Source organism: Haliotis rufescens, unplaced genomic scaffold (genome assembly GCF_023055435.1).
Source record: "Haliotis rufescens isolate VD_foot unplaced genomic scaffold, xgHalRufe1.0.p SCAF_9, whole genome shotgun sequence".
In the NCBI taxonomy this organism is placed as follows: Eukaryota; Metazoa; Mollusca; class Gastropoda; order Lepetellida; family Haliotidae; genus Haliotis; species Haliotis rufescens.
In genome coordinates, this window is record NW_025964383.1 from 41,869,849 (window position 1) to 41,893,669 (window position 23,821).

General features: G+C 41.8%; 1 protein-coding gene across 1 annotated transcript; it reads right to left on the reverse strand.

Moving 5' to 3' along the window:
* Window positions 1-5,428: 5,428 nt before the first annotated feature.
* LOC124111055 (cysteine-rich venom protein Mr30-like) lies at window positions 5,429-14,455 on the reverse strand. Its single transcript, XM_046470596.2, has 9 exons — window positions 14,345-14,455; window positions 12,616-12,647; window positions 12,061-12,225; window positions 10,339-10,429; window positions 9,634-9,782; window positions 8,602-8,696; window positions 7,513-7,601; window positions 7,001-7,099; window positions 5,429-5,609 (listed from the first exon to the last, which is right to left on the reverse strand). Exons 1-9 carry the CDS (start codon window positions 14,406-14,408, stop codon window positions 5,500-5,502), a joined length of 894 nt encoding a protein of 297 aa, XP_046326552.2. The 5' UTR covers window positions 14,409-14,455; the 3' UTR covers window positions 5,429-5,499.
* Between the last annotated feature and the right edge of the window lie 9,366 nt (window positions 14,456-23,821).

A 23,821-nucleotide genomic window follows, 5' to 3' on the forward strand; every position in this document is an offset into this window, starting at 1 on the left:
TTGTGGATACACTGGGCACATATACATAAGAAAACCCCGTGATCGATGAATTGGTACCTTGATATGCAACAAGAAAGAATCTTGTTCATTTCCAGGCCATCCTGATCACCGTTTACTCCTACTTCATGCCTGGTTAGAGGAAAGATCAGAGGCTCCGCCCAGCATTTTTTAGACAACAGACAGGGTTGTCTGTTTCGCTTTGAACCACCATCCCCACCCTGTCGGTAGGGGTTATCTAATCGGTGAGCACATAACTGTGTCCAGTCTACCGCGGGGTTTGATGCGGTGTCAGTGTCAACTTTAAGAGAGTACAGACAATGGAGCCGAAAGGTAATGCTACCATCACACCAAAGTAGTTATATCCCGTTCTACCCCATTCTAAACAAAATACTAGAACGGGCTGTGGTCGCGGTAGAACGCGTAGTTTGGCATTAAATACGATGCTAGTTGGTTCATAAGCAGTCCTCAATACGTCTATCTCGTTCTTAGCCAGTCCGTTTGTATCCAGTTCAGATCGTGTAAAAAAGCCTGTTCACCTCATTCGACAACGTTTCGAAGCTGTTCGAGGACGTCCGTAGCCGTTCCGAACCCGTTCTTAACCAGTTTAACCTCGTTCTACCTCGTTCACAATACGTCCAAGCTAGTTCTAACTAATTCTTAACCCAACCAATTCGTTCGCAGTATGACCTCATCTCGTCCCAAGTGCGTGTGTATTCGCGTCCTGGCCCGACTCCTATGGATACCGAGCGCGTACTGAAATTTATGTCATGTATTATGTAAAAACCACTTAATAATGTCACTGTTCATCGTATTTAAAGCAGACACGTTGGTTAAAGTAGACCTCTTCACCCTATACTCTCAACAGTCTCACAAGTGTTCGGTCCGACTTGGCCCGGGCTGTCAATACCAACTTTAAACACACAGATGTATCATCAAATGTATTTACATCTATAGAGTAGTATTATATCTACCTATATACCACTTTATAGTGTCACAGTGCATCGCATTGAAAGAAAACTGATCCGTTCAAGTCAAACACTTGTACTGTATTTTCTTAAGAAAATCTTTGTCAGAAGTGTTCGTTCCGACTTGGCCCGGTGGTCAAAATCAACTTTAAACACACAGATGAATAATCAAATGTGTTTGCATCTATAGAGTAGTATTATATCTACCTATATACCACTTTATAATGTCACAGATAGCGGTATTTAAAGAGAATAAGGAGCTCAAAGTGAAGCACTTTTCCCTCTACATTCTCAACATAGACTCTATCAGAAGTGTTTGGCTCAATTCTCATATTGTTTCCACAATTATTCCACAGTATAATACACTTGTTTTAAAATAAACTTGTTATAATGTGCCTTCTCTGTATGTTGAATGTACTTATGTGCTTTGCACTTATTGTGCATTATATTTTGTAGTTTGTGATAGTGTAATATTGCCACTGTTTCTTCATGGAATGTTATGCAATACATATCTCATCTTCAACATCTTTGTTGTATGATAGTTTGCTACAGTTGTGTACGGGGCCACGGTTGGCCAAAGTCGCCTTATGCGCTGCAATTCGCTATGCAGAGTGGTGTCCCTTGGGCACGCTAGAAACCTATGACAGTGTGTTCGAATCCCGGTTCGCCCCGATTATGTTGTCAGCACTGTACCCGTGCTCATGGGTTTCACCAAAGTTGTGAACGTCTAATACCTGCATCACTTCGGGCTTTCCTTCCACATCAAGCTGACACGCCGTGATATAACTGGAATTATACTATTCAATGCGGCGTTAAATCCAACTCACTCACTCGCTACTCTTGTGTACGGAGCCGTTTGGTTAACTGGGTTTGTGTTGTGATTACTTCCGGCTTAAATTTGAAGTATGTTTAGAAGAATGTTACAATGTTCAAGCCAAACATCGTGACTATATCATGCAACCGAATTATTTTTCAGAAGAACAATTGCAAACTAAGGGCCAACATATTGATTTCCAATGTATCTAGAAGCAAAGAACTTATACGGGTGTATAATCTCTGCAGGAAGTTAAAACAACTGTCAATACAATAAACCATGCAGAACCATAATGAAACGGTAGGAATCATATTTTACATACAGTGAACTACTTGAAACTGTGCTCAAATCTGCACAGCAAGCACCATACATGTGATTGTGAAGACAACTTATTACAAATATCTGATATCAAACCCGTTGTTTTACATGTGTTGTTTATTGAACAAAGTCATGCCTGGTATTTAATCGCGTTGAACAATAATTTGCAATAGCAGTGTGAAGGGAGAACGACTGAGTGCGCGTTACATCCTTGACCTTAATTCCTCCCTGGAACCATTTGCTGGCTGCCTGAATAACATACGATACATTGCAAAGATAGTGCGCAAAAGAGCTATTCGGGTAAGGGAGATAATCACTCACTCTCAGTGATACAGCTTGAACAAGATACAATGTACAGCATTGCAAGGTCACGCGTGATAAAGCTCTATACTACGCATACAGTTAAAGGAGATAATCGCTCAATGCGCAATAGGTAGATTTGTTAGTAAATTTATTGAACCTAATAAAGTCAATATATTTAATTCAATATCATAGATACAAATATGAAATTTTGGAGTCCGATAGTCACACGTTGTCGTTGTACAAAGATATTGAAAACTGTTCATTGTCATGTCACATAAGGCCACAAGGGTGCGCTGAACTCTCGTGTGACCGTCCTAGGCAGCAATCACGGCTCAATCACCAGCTTTCAATATACAAAACAGATTAATACATCAAGATGGCGGTTTTCATGTAAAGATTAAGTATTTCTAAGCAAATTAAAGATACATATATCTACATATTGTACATATCTTTAAGTTGCGTAGACATACTTAATCGTTACATGTTAACTGCCATCTTGATTTATTATACTGTATTGTATATTGACAGCTTGTGATTATTTTTTACCAGAAGGCTCCAGCTGGGGTAGCAGACGACACACTTTCCAACAATGGGAAACAGGGTTAAAATATGAGTAGGCTGGTTATCATCGAGCAGACGACTCACCAGTCTAAGATGTATTGAAAAACCACCTTATCTAATGTTAATTCAACAATTTATCATATACTTAGCAGTGGGATATTCTGTTAATAATCTCTCATAAATCTATTGAATGGTTCTGTACATTCTATCAATGTTTATTTGAACAAAGCTGTTTTATGTATGTACAGAAGTGAGACATTAATAAGTTATTGTCTGTCTGTCTACAATGTATATCATACAATTAAACCGATTACACACAGGAGCTTCACTTTGAGCTCCTTGTTTTCTTTAAATACCGCGATCTGAGACACTATAAAGTGGTATTTAGTTAGACATAATACTTGCCTATAGATGTAAACACATTTGATGTTACATCTGTGACCTTTAAGTTGATTTGGACAGCCCGGGCCAAGTCGGACCCAACACAGACAAAACATTTCTGATGGAGACGATGTTGAGAATGTAGAGGGAAAAGGGCTTCCCTTTGAGCACCTTGTTTTCTTTAAATACGATGTACTGTGACATTATAAAGTGGCATGTAGTTAGATAAAATATTAAGCTACAGATGTAAATACATTTGTTGATACATCTGAGTGTATAAAGTTGATTTGGACAGCCCGGGCCAAGTCGGACCCAACACAAGCCAAACACTTTTGATAGAGACTATGTTGAGAATGTAGAGGGAAAAGGGCTTCACTTTGAACACCTTTTTTTCTTTAAATACGATGTACTGTGACATTATAAAGTGGTACATAGGTAGATATAATACTTAGCTACAAATGGAAACACATTTTATGTTACATCTGTGTGTACAAGTTGATTTTGACAGCCCGGGCCAAGTCGGACCCAACACTTCTGACAGAGATTTTCTTAAGAAAATACAGTAAAAGTGTTTGACTTTAAGGGACCAGTTTTCTCTTAATACGACGTACTGTGACATTATAAAGTGGTATATAGGTAGATATAATAGTAGTCTATAGATATATATACATTTGATGATACATCCGTGTGTTTAAAGTTGATTTTGACAGCCCGGGCCAAGTCGGACCCAACACGAGCCAAACACTTTTGATAGAGACTATGTTGAGAATGTAGAGTGAAAAGGGCTTCACTTTGAGCACTGTGTTTTCTTTAACTACCGCAATATGAGACAATAAAGTGGTATATAATTACATATAATACTAGTCTTTAGATATAAAGAATGTTAGGAACTTTAGAAGTGCTAGCACAGTTTTTAACACGTGTCGTGTCAGCCCTGTGACATTCGCGAATATCCACTTCCAGAAAACATCCTGTGTTTGTTTAACATGAATTAGTAAAGGTTAATTAGGGATGTCCACCACGTTAATTAATGAAAGAAGAGTAGTCAAAACACTGTCGTTTCCTGCCCTGGACATCACACCCCTACACGCTAAGGTCGGTGAGAAACTTTCTCATCAAAGAAAACACACAGTCAAGACACTGACTATTCTATGGTATGTAGTCAGTTTATTACATTGTTGAAGATGCATTTTGATTCAAACTATACGTTTGTGGACATTTGCGGTCTGCCTAGATTTGCACGTTTCGTTTTATTATTCTGCAATCCACTTTTAGTATTACCCGCTGACCCGGCCCGGCCCGACTTTTCTTGGCCCGACTTTTAGGCAATCCCATAGGTTTCTGGCGTGCCCAAGGGACGCAACTCTGCACAGCGAATCGCGGCGCCTTAGACGACTGGGCCACCCGTGTCCCAGACATGCCAGTTATCTCACAGCATGACAGCTTGATGTGGGAGGAAAAGCCAAAAGTGGTTAAGGGCCCACTTGCACAAAACGATCTTAGCGCTACGATGATCGTAACTCCTATACTTTAACATAGCCTTACGATAGTCGTAGTGCTAAGATCGCCTTGTGCAAGAGGGCCCAGTTTACAAGTATACAACTTGGTGAAACACTGATTGTCTTACAAGTATGCAACTTGGTGAAACACTGACGGTCTTACAAGTATGCAACTTGGTGAAACACTGACGGTCTTACAAGTATACAACTTGGTGAAACACTGACGGTCTTACTAGTATGCAACTTGGTGAAACACTGATTGTCCTACAAGTATGCAACTTGGTGAAACACTGACGGTCTTACAAATATACAACTTGGTAAAACACTGATTGTCTTACAAGTATGCAACTTGGTGCTTTCCACTCTTCGAAACGAATTGCAAAAGTCATAAAAGCGTAGAACGCAAAACTAAAAGTATATATTTTTAGATCCACCCCCTTTTGAGGGTAGACCTATGTAACCGTGGTTACGAGCAGAGCCACTTTTTTAAGACGAAAAACTAACAGCCTGCGTCATTAACTATTTCCCATTTCATATTACATGACTATAGAGAAATACACATGAAACAAACATCTTGACAGATTGCCTTTATTCTGAGTCAATCAGCGTAACAGTTCAACTATTCTGTATGCGATCATTGGGTAGCGGCATCCAACATTCAGCACACACCACAGAACCTCGGGCAATCCACGGGGATGTTGGCGAAATCCTTACACCACTGCTTCGACGGCACATTTTTACACCAGGACGTCTCGGCTCCACATGCCTCTGTTGTGAAACAAAGTGATGAATATTATTTAAACAATGAGTGAGTATGGTTTTACGCCGCGTTTAGCAATATTCCAGCAATATCACGGCGGGGGACACCAGAAATGGGCTTCACACATTGTACCCAATTTACACAATGACAATAACGTTCATAATAATGATGATTATAATAACAGTAATAATGTTGATACTACTATATAGTACGACTGCTGCTGCTGCTATTACTACGTCTCCATGGTCCAGTGGGTAGATGGTCTGCCCGGAGAGCGGTGGGTCGATCACCTGGCTGCGTCATACCAAACGACGTTAATATATGGTGCTTATTGTTACCCTGCCTGTCGCTTGGAATAATGAGGGTAAAACAAGGACTGGTCGGCTCCGAGTCAGTATGCTGTATCTAAGTGGGGAATTCCTGTTAAACTGCAGCATGGTATCTCAGTGGGCTAGCACTATAAATTGGCATTAGTCAGGACTAGTACAAGCAGTCACACACACGTGCATGTACGTCGCTGCTCTGCTGCTGTTACACATACTACTACTACTACTACTACTACTACTACTACTAATAGTGTGCAGTGTGTTGAGAAGATCAGCAACCCTGCAGAGTCCTTCGCTTGGGTGAAGTCGGCTGGCCAGACAAGTGAAACAGAAGGCTTTCTGTTTGCTGCTCAGGACCAGTCACTTCCCACTCGAAACCGTCAATGTTTGATTTTGCAGCAAAATTCAAATATGAAATGTAGATATATGTAATGAATTTCATGAGACTGTCCAACACATTGTCAGTGAATGTCCAGCTTTGGCACAAACACAGTCTCTTAAGCGACAAGATGGTGTCTTCGTCATGCTTGTGGTTTTGACACAGATTTCCATCCATGGTAAGACCCGGAATATGTAGAAGGCGTCATGGAAAATGATAAATACAAATTTCAACCTCATCTTGTCCTTTTTGATGAATCCAATAATATCATATCTAATATTAAATTTTCTGTCCCTTTTGACACCAATGTGATTGACAAGATTCAGGAAAAACATGGCAAATATGCGGACCTCGCTTTCGATAAATGTCACACTTGCATCCCATGTACCAAGTTGTCCGACTCACCATTCTTCTCGCTGCCTTAGATTTGGTACCTCCCAATCTGTTGACTGACATTGGGAGAGTACCCGGGTTTGCTACCAGGAATACAGCCCTGCTGACAATCTGGGTAATGCAGAAGGCTGCAGTGTTGGGGAGTATTCACATTCTCCGAATGTTGGACTGTCTTATAGTATTAGCATAAGTATTAGCATAAGTATTACAGTCTAGTTCAAATAAACTATTCTGGATTCGAGTAGGGTTTTTCTATCACAATGTTAACTTTAATTATTCTAATATAAATGAATATCCGTACTTTCAGTGCACGTGTCTCCTGTCCAGATGCCGGTGCACGTGCACGAGCAGGTGCTGGTGTCCAAGGAGCCGCCATTCAGACACAGCTTGTCTCCGCAATCTGAAAATTGACTTGAGTTTTTAATTTGTAGATACATTTGAGATGCATGGTAGACGTACTCTATCCATGTCACATGGGATTCTGTGACATAATCTGTCCCATTGATCTATGCTTGTCACGTGAGATTCTGTCGTCTAATTGAATAGGATCAACAAAATGTATGTTCACATTAAACGAATGTGTTTACCGTATACACGTAAATAAATAATTCCAAATACATGCAACCACTACTTACCATCTTTAAATATATTTCTACGACTATGTGCGGTATGTTAAAGATATATACAGTCGTTGTTGAAATTGTAATTTTTGATTTGTCCTAAGCCATGTTTCTCCTGTCTCTTGTCATTTGTACAAATGCGTGTATCGTCCCTGTGTGTTGTGGTAACGGTGGAGAGAAAACAGACACTCACCACAGAGGTTGTTGGAGCACTTGTCCGCGGGACAGTTACTGCACGAAGTTCCCTTCTCATATGGAGTCTTGACGTCTTGCGTCTGTTGACTGCAACAAAGTTATCATGTTACACCTGTGTGATATCATTGTTGCATCTTTCACGGTTTATACTACAGCTACTACTACTACTACTACTACTGTTGTTGCTCCTGCTGCTGCTGCTACTACCACTACTGCTACTACTACTCCTACTACTACTACTACTACTACTACTACCTCTACTACTATTACTACTACTACTGTTGCTGCTGCTGCTGCTGCTACTACCACTACTGCTACTACTACTACTATTACTACTACTACTTCTGTTGTTGGACCGCCTCCGTGGTCTTGTGGTAGAGCGTCCGCCCGGAGAGCGGAAGGTCCAGGGTTCGATCCCGGGCCGCGTCATACAAAAGACGTTAAAAGATGGTACTTGTTGTTACCCTGTCTGGCGCTCGGCATTAAGGGGCTAAAACAAGGACTGGTCGGCTCGGAGTCAGTATACTGTGTCTGAGTGGGGTATTCATGTTAAACTGCTGCATGGTATCTCAGTGAGCTAGCACTATAAATCGGCATCAGTCCGGACTAGTACAAGCAGCCACACACACACATACACGTGCATGCACGTCGCTATATAAGTGCAATAATCTTGGACGCGACGTTAAACCGAATTTCACCTCACCTCACCTCACTACTTCTGTTGCCGCTGCTGCTGCTGCTGCTACTACTACCACTACTACTACTACTTCTACAACTAATGGGGGTGACCTGGTGGTGGGTTGTAGATTGGTAACGTCGGGGTAGAATAGGTCTTCAGCAACCCATGCTTGCCGTAAATGGCGACTATGCTTGTCGTAAGAGGCGACTAATGGGATCGGGTGGTCAGGATCGCTGACTTGGTTGATGCATGTCATCGTATCCCAATTGCGTGGATCGATGCTCATGATGTCAATCACTAGATTGTCTGGTCAAGACTCGATTATTTACAGACCGCCGTCATATAGCTGGAATATTGCTGAGTGCGGAGTTAACCAACAAACAAACAAAAGTTGTAATAATAACTCACCCAATCGCGTAGTTGCACACTTGAAAACGACTATATTTCGCTCCTGTACACGTGGCTTCCCCACATCCGATGCGGATGGCTCTGAACCCTACAAGCTAAACACAGAATAGATAAATACACAATCTCATTAAAATCATATCTCTGTCCTCGGTACCAGAGAAAGATCTATCTGTTTGTTTGTTGTTTAACGCCGCACTCAGCAATGTTCGAGCTATATGACGGCGGTCTGTAAATTATCGAGTGTGGACCAGACAATCCAGTGAGCATCGATCCACGCAATTGAGATACGATGACATGTATCAACCAAGTCAGCCTGACCACCCGATCCTGTTAGTCGCCGCTTACGACAAGCATAGTCACCTTCACCACAAGCATGGGTTGCTGAAGACCTATGCTAACCCTGATCTTCATTGGTCACATCTTGTCACAACGACCTTTCGCGAACTTTGACCGACCAATGATATGACGAACACGAAGTCGGACTTCTGAAAACAGCTTTCTCGAGCTATTCGGCACAAGATTCAAATTGGCGATTTTCATTCCACGCTACGCTTTGAAAAATATGGATTCAAAATTTAAAAACTGAACTTGAGAACATTCTGGAATGTCTACTAGATTGACGATGTTATATAGAGCACTCCCCACAGAATATGGGACGTCTTCTGTTTCAAATCATTATCCCATTGAAGAGAGAGAAATACGATGATTGTGACCGAACTGACATTCGGAGTACCCCGTGTACCTCAAGGGTGCATGATTAGAAAACATATTCCGACTGTCACTTTCCCGTTCTGGTAATTCTAAGCGACGCTCTGATTGGTCGGATGAAAGGTCGTTCTGATGTGACCAGTAACGGGATGTCCTCAGATCTTTGTTTAGCGGTAGCGAGAACAAAGATCTGATTTTAATTATATTGGAAAAAAACCCAAGACTATCGTATACATTTTACAACACTGATATATGACATGTAATGATCCCCAGCGTGAGTGAGTTAATATTGTTTAACGCCGCAATAAATCATAGTCTGATTACCTGGGTGTAATGGCCGACAACCGCGCCCACTGTTTTGTTTCCGACGCCGTGTTCAAAGTCGTCAACCTCCTCATGCCAGTCTTCTAACGCCTTCATGACGCTGTCGTAGCCACCAGCTACATTCTGCCCAATGTCCACTCCGGGCATGGCTAGAAAAAGACGTGAGTGAGTGAGTGAGTGCGTGAGTGGGTCGATGGGTTGGTGGGTGGGTATTTGAGTGAGTGAGTGAGTGAGTGAGGCCGATGAGCTACAGGCTGGCAAAGGACACATAACCCTGTGGTCGATGTCATGAGCACCTATTCCTGCTGTCAGGGTATGTCAGGGTGGGTGGGTGTTTGGGAATTGGGTGGGTGAGGACACATGGGTATGACGTCACACTAAGACATCGGGAAATTCCTTCGATGTAAGTACAGAAAATACTATCATTACCAACAATCTCTGTAATTGCGATTATTCGTGGTGGGGTTGTCATGAGGACGCTGACAGAAGACTATTTCTGATGTCCCTTGGGATCACATAGCTTGCACACTGCTAAAGTTGCACAGTTCGTTTACTTTTTGTTACAACCCTCATTGCATGTTGCTGACTGAGTAAGGGCCAGTAACTGACCGACCACCCTCACTGAATCTGACCATCCAGATGAGGAACACAAAACACGTATGCCCTCGAGTGATCATAGGCTGCAGACATATGTTCAACACTTACTTGGAAGGGATCTTGCCTCATAATCGTCATGGCCCACGTAGCACTGTCGAGCCCACTTGGCTGCATATCCTGCTATGTTATCATCCCACACCTGCAGCACGAGTGTGGGTGATCATAACAGGTAAAGGAATCATGTATATTATGTTTGTGATGAAACACGAGTGTGAGTGATCACAACAGGTAAAGGAATCATGTATATTATGTTAGTGATGAAACACAAGTGTGAGTGATCATAACAGGTAAAGGAATTATGTATATTATGTTAGTGATGAAACACGAGTGTGAGTGATCACAACAGGTAAAGGAATCATGTATATTATGTTAGTGATGAAACACAAGTGTGAGTGATCATAACAGGTAAAGGAATTATGTATATTATGTTAGTGATGAAACACGAGTGTGAGTGATCACAACAGGTAAAGGAATAATGTATATTATGTTAGTGTTGAAACACGAGTGTGAGTGATCACAACAGGTAAAGGAATTATGTATATTATGTTAGTGATGAAACACGAGTGTGAGTGATCACAACAGGTAAAGGAATCATGTATATTATGTTAGTGATGAAACACAAGTGTGAGTGATCATAACAGGTAAAGGAATTATGTATATTATGTTAGTGATGAAACACGAGTGTGAGTGATCACAACAGGTAAAGGAATTATGTATATTATGTTTGTGATGAAACACGAGTGTGAGTGATCACAACAGGTAAAGGAATTATGTATATTATGTTAGTGATGAAACACGAGTGATTCTGATCACAACAGGTAAAGGAATCATGTATATTATGTTAGAGATGAAACACGTGTGATCCTCATCTCAACAGGTAAAGGAATTATGTATATTATGTTAGTGATGACACATGTGTGATCATGATCACAACAGGGGCCACGGGTGGCCCAGTCGTCTAAGGCGCCGCGATTCGCTGTGCAGAGTTGCGTCCCTTGGGCACGCCAGAAACCTATGATTGTGGGTTTGAATCCCAGATCGCCTCGATTATGTTACTAGGTTTGTCAGCACCATTAAGCTTACACGCCGTGATATAACTTTGTTTGTTTGTTTGTTTGTTTGTGTGTGTGTGTGTGTGTGTGTGTGTGTGTGTGTGTGTGTGTGTGTGTGTGTGTGTGTGTGTGTGTGTGTGTGTGTGTGTGTGTGTGTGTGTGTGTGTGTGTGTGTGTGTGTGTGTGTTGTTTAACGCCGCAGTCAGCAATATTCAAGTTATATGACGGCGGTCTGAAAATAATCGAGTTTGGACCAGAGAATCCAGAGACTGACATCATGAACATCGATCCAAGCAATTGGGATACGATGACCACCGGATCCCGTTAGTCGTATCTTACGCATATTCTCACAATTTTCACCTCGATTATCTGTCCCTTTTCTTCCAATACCGATTGTCATATCTCCTACTTTAAGATGCGTTCGGCCATCGCGTTTATCAGCGCTGTCCAGCTACATCTAAGGGGAACAACCCACTCTAGACACTTCCTTCTCAAAAATAACGTCGTCCAATTTACGTCGTCATCAAGTTGCGAGCGCATGTTCGAATCTCCAGTCACGATACAATGTTTTATCGTGAAATAAACCACGCTTCGTTCTTCATTGTTCTTTGCGATTTATCGCGTATATATAGCAATATAAGGCACAATGTAAGATGAAATAATTCACGGCAGCCTGATGACCTTGCATGACCTTACACACAGTGTTCTAACTACTCACCAGTTTGACCATATTGGTGGCAGTCGGTGACACGTTACTTCTGTATGTGTTGTGCTTGTCCACGATGGCTTGTTTGTCCGCGGCTGACAGTGGGGCATCCGTCCCTATGTCCACCAGACACAGAGTGTAGTTAGCGTGAATGGCGAGGTAGGCAGAGTCGCAGTCCTGTTCGGGGCAGACAGAGGTTTGGGGTAATGGCGGAGTCTGCTGCAGGCTCGACTGAGCTTTTCCAATCTAAGCCTCGTAATAAGTACCATGTGAAAACTGATGTGTTGACTTTTGTAATTTAGACATTGGCGTAGGCATCGCCTTTACTCTGTAAAGTTGTGTCCCTTGTTTTTGACAGGATCCGCTGATCGTATATTTACAAACCTATTCACCCAATATTAATTTACCGTGTCAGCACTATATCCATGCTAGTGGGTTTCACCGAAATTGAGCTATGACTGAAATATTGTTCAACGTGGAGTATACACGACACATTAACTCTCTCCATTCCTCCCTCATTCACTCCCTCATTCACTCCCTCACTCACTCATATTTTCCGCCACTTACCGACTTCACCACAAAGGTATGATCTGAAGACCCTGAATAAAAAGAATATATGAGTTTTTATTAAGTTTTCTATATCTTGCTATATGATACAATATTAACTCATTTATTAGTTGTTGTCAATTTTAGCTTTATTTAGATACAAATTTGATATAAAAACTTTAGTTTGCGTCAATAAATCCTCCAAGACAAGGTACATTATCCAGCGAATTCTCATCAGTCCGGAAAACTCGCCATTAGGGCGAAACTTTAAGCGGACTGGCGACTAATAAATTTTGCTGAAATGACCAAGCTATGACATATCTTTTCCAGTATTTTCTGTTGTCATAAATATCAAATGGTCGCTTCCTTATTGCCAGTAGTGTACTGATATGGTGCGAAATAAAAGATTTTTTCGCGTGAAAATATTTGTCTGAAGCAAGAAATTAGTTGATGCAAATTGTTTATGAAATATATATTTAGCTCCGAAACGACGTAAGCTACAACGATATTGTTTGTAGTAAACAGATAATATGGCTTTACATACACGCTTATTAAATTAACATTAATTATGAAAATATCCATTGCCCTCAGATTGCGCAAATGAATAATCAGAGGTGAGGTGAGGTGAAATTGGGTTTAACGTCGCGTCCAAGATTATTGCACTTATATAGCGACGTGCATGCACGTGTGTGTGTTTGTGTGGCTGCTTAAGCTTGTACTAGTCCGGACTGATGCCGATTTATAGTGCTAGCTCACTGAGATACCATGCCGCAGTTTAACATGAATACCCCACTCAGACAGTATACTGACTCCGAGCCGACCAGTCCTTGTTTTAGCCCCTTAATGCCGAGCGCCAGACAGGGTAACAACAAGTACCATCTTTTAACGTCTTTTGGTATGACGCGGCCGGGCATCGAACCCCGGACCTTCCGCTCTCCGGGCGGACGCTCTACCACAAGACCACGGAGGCGGCCATGAATAATCAGAAACAACGCACCACGTGAATAACCTGACAGACTGACATTTTTAACATAAACGTTACTTGTTACCTTTTAGTTACGAGACATATGCCTGTTGTTATAATGTTTGATATATACCCGAGAGGCTCCTTTTTGGGTTATTATTTCATCACTGGGTGAATACCCCAACTACACAGAAAATAGTTATAGTTTTAAACATATATATATATCCTTCTTTCACTCGAACTCGACTATCTCTAAGAATCATCAATACGATGTATCTGTATTGCCCCGGGTAGAATCAGGATCAACAGGATGGTCAAATATCGGCATATCGAACTTCATATTACTGGACATTATATATGAGTGAGTGAGTGAGTGAGTTGAGTTTAATGCCACTTTTAACAATATTCCAGTTATATCGCGGCGTGTCAGCTTAGTGTGGGAGGAAAGCCCGAAGTGATGCAGGTTTCAGACGTTTACCACTTCGGTGAAACCCACCAGCACGGGTATGGTGCTGACAAACCTAGAAACATATTTGGCTTCTGGCATGTCAAAGGGACGCAACTCGGCACAGCGAATCGCGGCGCCTTAGACGACTGGGCAACCTGTGCCCCCGGACATACATATGAAAGGGCCCGCTTCCTAAAGAGGTTGCACTGTATATTATAAAATATTATCCGCCGAAACAGATTCCATGTGGGCTTTTCACAAGGAGAATTGCGGCAATTAAGATGGTGATGGGTGAGTCAAGCCACGTCTAACAACGAGGAAGTAAATGTACCACTCACCTTCTCCCTCTACCATCACAGACCCAAGAAACACCAGCAGCGGCAGCAAAGTGAACTTCATCATTGTCTTCCTCGTCTTTGTCAACGTTGTGACAACAACACATTCCTCTGTCCTTATATTGCCCTCTGGTGTAGATATGGCAGGTGATAAATAAACCTGCATATTGTTTCAGCGAGTGTTTTTGTGTGATCCGGCATGTGATAACTTAATGGTTGTGTGATTGTGTTTTTGCGCCTTAGACGACTTGGCCACCAGTGCCCCTTGCGGATGGTGTGAATTTAACTACTATATAATTTCAGTATTTTGAATAATAATAAAACGATCAAAAATAATATGCATATGTATATAATGTTGTGTTAGAACAGGTTACCTAAGGCAATGTTCATATTTTTAGCAATTAGATCAATCTTCAGATATATATATATATATCCTTGTTCGGGGCTCTATATATCATACAATGCCCGTCAATATGTATATTTACAACGTGCAAGCAATTGCAAACATACCAGTTTAGGCTTGTGAAACAAAACAAGAATATTTTAATGTATGACCATGAAAAAATAAATCACTCTTAATCTGTAAAAGAAAGTGCTATGTCATTTACAGGATCGTAAAATTTGATTCGATGTATTTTTTTAAAATTTAGGCAGGTCAGACAAATTGATTTTTATTATGCAAGAGGAATCACTGCAACACAGTTTAGCTTAATGTCTATATAATATGTTTAAAAGAAGACAAAGCTATTAAAAGTTAATATCATTATTACTACAATTATTATTGTTTCTTTAAAAAAGTTAAACACCACTTTTATTTTTATTAGTATTTATTTATTTATTTATTTATTTATTTATTTATTTATTTATTTATTTATTTATTTATTTATTTATTTATTTATTTATTTATTTATTTATTTATTTATTTATTTATTTATTTACTATTATTATTTCACAATGGATACACTTGTATTTTGATGTGTAAGCCTTAAGCCTTATAAGGCTTTTGTTCTGAAATTATACTATGCCAAATGTTTTTACCATGACGGCTTGTGCGTGTGACACAAAAATAAAATCTCTCTCTCTCTCTCTCTCTCGATCGATCGATCGATCGATCGATCAGATGGCCACTACGGTAGCCATATTGAAATTGCCATTTTGATCCGTTACGCTGTTTAACAAGATGTGTTTTTGTGTCCCTCAGTAAAATTGAAAGTTTCTTGTTTAGCACCGCACTCGGAAATATTCCAGCGACATGACGATTGCCTGTAAATCATCTAGTCTGGACCAGACAAACCAGTATTGATATTATGAGCAACAATCCATGCTGTCGGGGCACGATGACACACAACCAACGACATCACCGACCACCCGATCCACCGTCACGTCCCACGACCAGGTAATCAATTCTAACCCGGATTCCCCACTGCAGATGATAGTGTTAAAGTTTGTGAATGGGTGAAGTTTTTCCTTGTGTTAGTAATGAAGTGGAATGACAACGGTATTTTCTTTTAGGAAAGAATTCGAGGTAATTCTTCTTAAGGAGCGACAAGGACATTTGGAATTCCGAGTTTCCAGTAGTTTTTTTTCAGTATATTATTCATAGTCTGAAGAAGAAGAAAATCATACGAATGGTAATATAAACCCAACAGTAAAATTTTATGGAAGTGTTGTTTTACCCCGCACTCAGCAATATTCCAACTATATGACGGCTGTTTGTAAATAATCGAGTCTGGACCAGACAATCCGGTGATTGATATCATGAGCATCGATCCACGCAATAAGGAAACGATGACATGCATCAACCAAGTCAGCGAGCCTGACCATCCGATCCCGTTAGTCGCATCTTACGACAATCATAGTCGCCTTTTACGGCAAGCATGGGTTGCTGAGGACCTATTCTACCCCGGGTCTTCACGGGTCTCGTATTATTATGAACAATGAAGCATCACTTCAGCTGAACAATTATCACAGGACACAGTGCCTCACGTGGACACGAAACGCATAAATTTGTATTGCGAACCGTTTTTCTCTGACAGCAAAATGAACCCTTAACAAAATTATCTTAAGTTGCCAAATCTAGTAGTGTAAGACATCTAAAGGGTCGCTCAAAATTCCTTAATCATGTGTATGATACAATTATTAAATTAATTTGTATCTACTCATTAGTTTATATTATTCCTGTTAAATGCTGTCATTATTGAAAAATGCATATCATTGTATCTTTCGTGAGGTGACTTCAGAAACGGATGATAACAATCACTGGATTGTCTGGTCCAGACTCGATGTTTAACAGACCGCCTTCGGATAGTTGTGATATTACTGGGTGCGGCATTAAACAAGAAACAAACAAACCTTCACAAAGGCTTTCTCTCTGATGACTTTCGCATGTTCCCCGTGTGTGTACCTAGCTGTCGGTACTTGGTGTAGGTTCAAGTCAACTGTTGATATGTTCCTGTATACAGTGAAACCCCCTTAGTTTGGACTCCGTTTATCCGGAACTTGCTTCTCGAGTGATTACCGTTACCACTCGAATTAATTGAAAGTGCCATTTTTACACGATTCCTTAATCGGGGAGCTGCTTCTGTTAGGATTACCGTCAACAAGTCGAATTAATTAAAGTGACACTTTTACACGATTCCTTAATCGGGGAGCTGCTTCTGTTAGGATTACCGTTAGCATGTCGAATTAATTAAAGTGCCACTTTTACATGATTTCTTAATCGGGGAACTGCTTCTGTTAGGATTACCGTTAGCAAGTCGAATTAATTAAAGTGCCAATTTTACATGATTCCTTCATCCGGACGATTTCACTCTTCACGGTGCCGTCTTGATCAACGGGCTTTCACTATGTGACTCTGAATCTTTTGGTTTGCACCAGGATCAGCTGACCGTGGGTTCGAATCCCAGATGCACAGATTCGACCAAGTTATGAAATATACCTTTGTTCCTTTGTTTCACTGTCCATACGACATGCATTTTATTTTCATCCACTTTCACAATGTATTTCCCTCACAATAAGGGGACAACGTCAGGATATTTGTAAACATATTAGTAAACAAACAATCCCGTGAAGATCCGGGGTAGAATAGGTCTTCAGCAACCCATGCTTGCCGTAAAAGGCGACTACGCTTGTCGTAAGAAGGACTAACGGGATGCATGTCATCGGTCCCAATCGTGTTGATCGATGCTGATGTTGTCAATCACTGGATTGTCTGGTCCAGGCTCGATTACTTACAGACCGCCGTCATAGCTGGAATATTGCTGAGCGCGGCGTTAAACAACAAACAAATAGTAAACAGATGAATCATTACCGGTCATATAGTATACGCTTCAAACACAAATATCGGTAATATAATTTTAAATTTAATGTTACACTAAAATAAGCCAAAACAATGATCGTTGAAGCAATGCGTGTATATAAATAGGTCGCAAAAAGATCACTGTCTCCCTGCACACTGCATTCCAAAAGCTCCGCACAGCGATTCGTTGTACCCGGTGCTTCCTTTTTGCACAACCGCTGAGATGGTACGGGAAGGTAAAGAAGGTATGACGCGCTGGGCTGGAGCTTGAGTACACATGGGTGGGTAGCTTTAGACACGTGTTGCGTCTCATGTTACATTGAGTACAAGTGAACCTAATGTTGATACATGTGCACTATATTGTAGTAAACTGAATAAAAAGAAAAAAAGACCGCGCCGCTTCACAGGTTTCGTCCGATTGAGCATTATCCATTTCAGTAGATCAAGATCAAGAGGTTTTATTGTACTTAAGGTCTCCGGCCCATATACAAAACAAGAGTACAAAGAGATAATAACCGTGAGTACAACACAGCTATAGGGATGTGCTGCATACAATACATGTGTGGAAACAGTGTTACAAAGTGGGTGTACACAATTATTTTACGAAGTGACTTCACGATATATTAATATTCTTGCGCCGAGAAAGTGCATGATAAACAAATAGTGCCAACCTAATAATTGTTATTTCTGTGGAATATATGCTTCCCTTAAATCAGCATAAACAGTAGAAATCTTGAATATGTTATGCGCAGAGATTTGCATATTATAACATTTAAATACGATTCAGGTTCAATCAACGATTTAAAAGATCTATACATGACATATCTTGAACTGTTTTCAAGTGTCAATCTCCAATCCTGCAGAAACATATATAGTGACTTTCTATGAAATAATCTTAAAAAATCATGTTTATTACCGACACCTTGATACAACCACACATAACCGAAACCATGATAAAATTGCATGTAACGAATATTTCAGTAGGGACCTGAAGATGTTCCAGTTAATTTGGTTTAAAGTGATTGGGTCATTGTTTCAGTTATATTACGACGTGTCAGCTCACGGTGGAAGCGCTTCGTGAAGATACGAGTAAGAATTGACCTTCAGCAACCCATGCTTGTCGTAAGATGCGACTGGCAAGATCGGGTGGTCAGGCTCGCTGATTTGCATGGTTGATACATGTCATCGTATCCCAGTTGTGTAGATCGATGCTCTTGATGTCAATCAATGGATTGTCTGGTCCAGACTCGATTATTTACAGACCGTCATCATATAGCTGGAATATTGCTGAGTACGGCGTCAAACGACAAACAAACAACATTGTTTGAAATGTGTACGACCTGGACCCTGGGCTTTGATGATTATGCAACGTTTGACGTTTGCTAACTTTAAATTGCCTTAATATCAACCTACTTCTCTTACTAACTTAACCAGGGATTATACATCTTATGTCATAGAGGGTACCACGCGAAGTTTCACCTTTTTGAAAGGTTGAGAATGTACTTAAACGTCCTGGTGAGAACAGCCTGCCAGGTCCCGTGTGGGTATTCCTGGTCACAATACGTCACAAATACCTCCTGTCGTGAGAACAGCCTACCAGGTCCCGTGTGGGTTAAATCGGTCACAATACGTACCAAATACCTCCTGTCGTGAGAACAACCTGCCATGTCCCGTGTGGGTATTCCCGCTTACAATACGTCCTAAATATCTCCTGTCGTGAGAACAGCCTTTCAGGTCCCGTGTGGGTTAAATCGGTCACAATACGTCACAAATACCTCTGTCGTGAGAACAGCCTACCAGGTCCCATGAGGGTATTCCCGGTCAGAACACGTCCCAAATACGTCCTGTCGTGAGAACAGCCTGCCAGGTCCCATGTGGGTATTCCCGGTCAGAACACGTCCCAAATACGTCCTGTCGTGAGAACAGCCCGCCATGTCCCATATGGGTATTCCCAATCACAATACGTCCCAAATACCTCCTGTCGTGAGAACAGCCTGCCAGGTCTCATGTGGGTATTCCCGGTCAGAACACGTCCCAAATACGTCCTGTTGTGAGAACAGCCCGCCATGTCCCGTGTGGGTATTCCCAATCACAATACGTCCCAAATACCTCCTGTCGTGAGAACAGCCTGCCAGGTCCCATGTGGGTTAAATCGGTCAGAACACGTCCCAAATACCACTTGTCGAGAGAACAGCCCGCCATGTCCCGTGTGGGTATTCCCGCTCACAATACGTCCCAAATACCACTTGTCACGAGAACAGCCTACCATGTCCCGTGTGGGTATTCCCGCTCACAATACGTCCCAAATACCTCCTGTCGTGAGAACAGCCTACCAGGTCCCGTGTGGGTATTCCCAATCACAATCACAGACTGCCAATTACCCTGGGTATTCCCAGTCAGAAACGATCCAAAATACCTCCTGTCGTAAGAGAGGCGGTGGGGTAACATAGTGATTGAAACGTTAAGACGAAGAACAAAGTTCAATTCCCCACATGGATACAAGGTGTGAAGCCCATTCTGTTGTCCTTCGCCGTGAAGTTTGCTGGAATATTGCTAAAAGAAGTGTAAAACCACTAACTCGCTCAATCCCGTCGTAACATCAGACTGCCAGGTCCGCTGTAGGTATTCAGTCAGAAAAAATCCCGAATGCCCCCTGTCGGAAGAACAGGCTGAATGAGAGTATGATATTCAGGCCCCCCGACTGTGCGAGACGTTGATCATTCCGCCACCCTGTGCCACTTAATAATCTCTTACAGGTCGATGTGATATCTGGTAGACTGTTAAATGTAAAACAACAAACCCCGGATTTGCGTTGAATATGATCCTCAGTGTTCATTTCGTGGGTAGCTGACAGTTGACTCCCAGGCAGTCATATCAGCTTTACGGGCAGTCGGGTAGCCTAGTGGTTAAAGCGTTCCCTCGTCACGCCGAAGACCCGGGTTCGATTCCCGACATGGGTACAATGTGTGAAGCCCATTTCTGGTGTCCCCCGCCGTGATATTGCTGGAATATTGCTAAAAGCGGTGTAAAATAAAATAAAACTCACTCACTCATATAAGCTTTACACGCACACACAAAGCTGCCCCTGGTCTATCCCAGGTACCCTTTCATGGAGTCCGTCAGCACTAGTGATGCTGCTGAATGATCAGGGGTAATAATCCAGTTAATCCGAGATTCGAACGCACACTGGCAAAGGGACGCGACTTGGCACAAGGAAATGGCCCACTGGTCCAATCATTATCCCCTCCAAGTAAGGCAGTAACCTAGTAGTAGCAGACACGCAATCAATTAATCTGATCTGGTTCAGACAAAACGGCGTTTATCGCCAGAATCCCGTAGGGGTTTAAGTAGGGCCAACCCTCTAATATTCTGGGATTGGTGTCGGGTGCCCAGGATGTTGAGACCAATCTCATTATAATCAGGTCTTAGTGCTAGCTACTGCTACACAAGGTAGGTCCGTGAAGATCCAGGTAAGAACTGGTCTTCAGCAACATGGTTGATCAGGTCATCGTACCGAATTACGAAGGTCACTGAATTGTCTGGTTTCAGACTCGTTTATAAACAGACTGCCGTCACATAGCTGGAATATTACGGTGTGCGATGTTAAACAAATTATGACTGGGCGGCCGTAATCCGTTCTATTTGTGCAGCACGACTATCACCATGAAACTATGCAATGCAGTGTAAATAGGTGTTTTGACAAATATTGATTTAAACACAATGTCATACAAATTATTGTATTGATGACTTATATTCTTGCACAGTTGTGTTTCAAATACAGCCAGAAGAACGAGTGAGTGAGTGAATATGGTTTGACGCCGCTTTTAGCAATATTCCAGCAATATCACGGCGGGGGACACCAGAAATGGGCTTCACACATTGTACCCATGTCGGGAATCGAACCGTGTCTTCGGCGTGACGAGCGAACGCTTTAACCACTAGGCTACCCGACCGCCCCTACAGAAGAATGAAGTGAACTGTGAGACTGAATAAGAACAAAGCAGTTTGGCTCACATCCAAACTGACTGGCATATAAACATTCATTCATATATACCCCACATTTTGTTACAAACAACCCGTGAAGATCCGGGGTGGAATAGGTCTTCAGCAACCCATGCTTTCGTAAAAGGCGACTATGCTTGCCGTAAGGGACGACTAAGGGATGGGTGGTCAGGCACACTGACTTGGTTGATGTATGTCATCGTATCCCAATTGCATGGATCGATGCTCATGATGTCAATCACTGGATTGTCTGGTCCAGACTCGATGATTTACAGACAACCGTCATAGAGCTGGAGTATTGCTGAGTGCGGCGTTGAAGAACAAACAAAATAACAAACAAACTGTCAAAATTTAGTCTGTTGAATGTAATCATTAAACATTCACCCATCCATGTTACTGTTGTCTTACTTGGTCCCGCACTTTTCACCAACAGGCAAAGGCCAAAAAGTGAAGAACAATTCTGTACCATATCAGGTGCGCATGCACAGGCAGCTTCCTTATTTACGAATGTGGGGACAGGGGTGGACCACTCCCCATCTTCCCGGGGCAAAGGTGTTAACTGATCTTTGGAAACTGGACTTATATAGTCAGTTATCTCCCTTGCGTCGGGAAGATGACCAGTCCCCTGAGGCGCCGCAATCGCAGTGCAGAGTTGTGTCCCTTCGGCATGCCAGAGACCTACGATCATGAGTTCGAATCCTGGTTCACCTCAATTATGTTTCTAGGTTTGTCCCCCCCCCCCCCAAACCCCCACCCCCCCTTTTTATTTCGAAAAAAATCTTTATTTCTGTATAAATTACCACCAAAGACAATAAATAGATCTTAATTGTGCACCCCCCTTTTCAAAAAAGCTGTATCCGCCCATGCCATGCATGTGGGTTTCACCAAAGTGGTAAACATCAGAGACCTGCTTGGGAGCCTCACTTGGGGCTTCCCTCCCACGTAAAGCTGACACGCTGTGATATAACCAGCTTTCGAAATACCTGCCTGCCCGACCGTCCGAGACGGGTTAATTTCAACTCGGGCTGAGAGATTTTCAAATCCCCCTGCCCAACGGTCGGCCGGTTATATTTCATAGGTGAAAATATTCTAAATATTTCCCGATGATAAGCATTAATTCAGATGTAAAGTAAATGATAACATGTAACCAAAAAGAAACCCCGTTAGCTTTTAGACAACCTAACATTTAGCGATGCGCTTATGCTACAAGCAATCAGTTTTCATATTTTTAATTCAATTATCCTGAGAAACATATGATTATAGTGGGCAGGCAGGTTTTGGTCAGGGCTGGCAAGTATTTCAGCTAGCCAGTCCTGTGGTCTGGCTGAAATTTTTGGGAGTTTCATACCCTGATATAACTGGAAAACTGTTAAAAGCAGCCTTAAACCCAACTCACTTCCTGACTGTAAATACACATGGAGACATTTCTACACCTTGAAACTATATTTTCAGCAATAAAAGTATAACAAAGATCTGTAGATGTTAATTTTGGTGAGAACAGGTTTACTACACAAACTTCATATAGTCTGTTGATTGTTTTCATTCGAAACTAAGGACAAATGAATGCCAAGCTTAGTGCTGTCCAATCACAGTCTACAGTCAATCATCTGTCTTATCTACTCATCGGGGTAGACAGACGCCAAGTCAATTACAATTATCCACTCATATGTAATTAAGACCTTCCTCTATCTCAAGGCGGAACAGGTGGTCTGGTCTCTTGCTGTTCAGAGTTGCGTCCCTTAGATGTGTCAAGATCCTATAATCATGAGTTCAAATCCCTGATTACACCTTTGCTCATCAGCACGACGCTCACTACTTTCACCAAAGTGGTAAAAACTAAAAGTCACATCTCTTTGGAATTTTCTCCCATGTCAAGCTCTGACAGCCCCTATTCATCTTCCTGAGGCAAGAGAGTTAACTGACTTTAAAAGTCCAGTTTCCACCCTTGCCGAACTAGGCTGGAATTACTGGGCTCGATCGTAGCGCCACCAGTGGCTATTACCAGTTATGTCCTTTCTAAGCCTCTCCTATGGACCAATCAGATTCCACCTCTCGTATCACTTGCTTTTGCTTCACACAAAATGGTTGCGCCCAGTCAGGACGATCTGATCGATAATCAAGATCTATATTGTGATAAAACAGGTCTTACATCGGGAAATGCATCAAATCACGTGAGCACC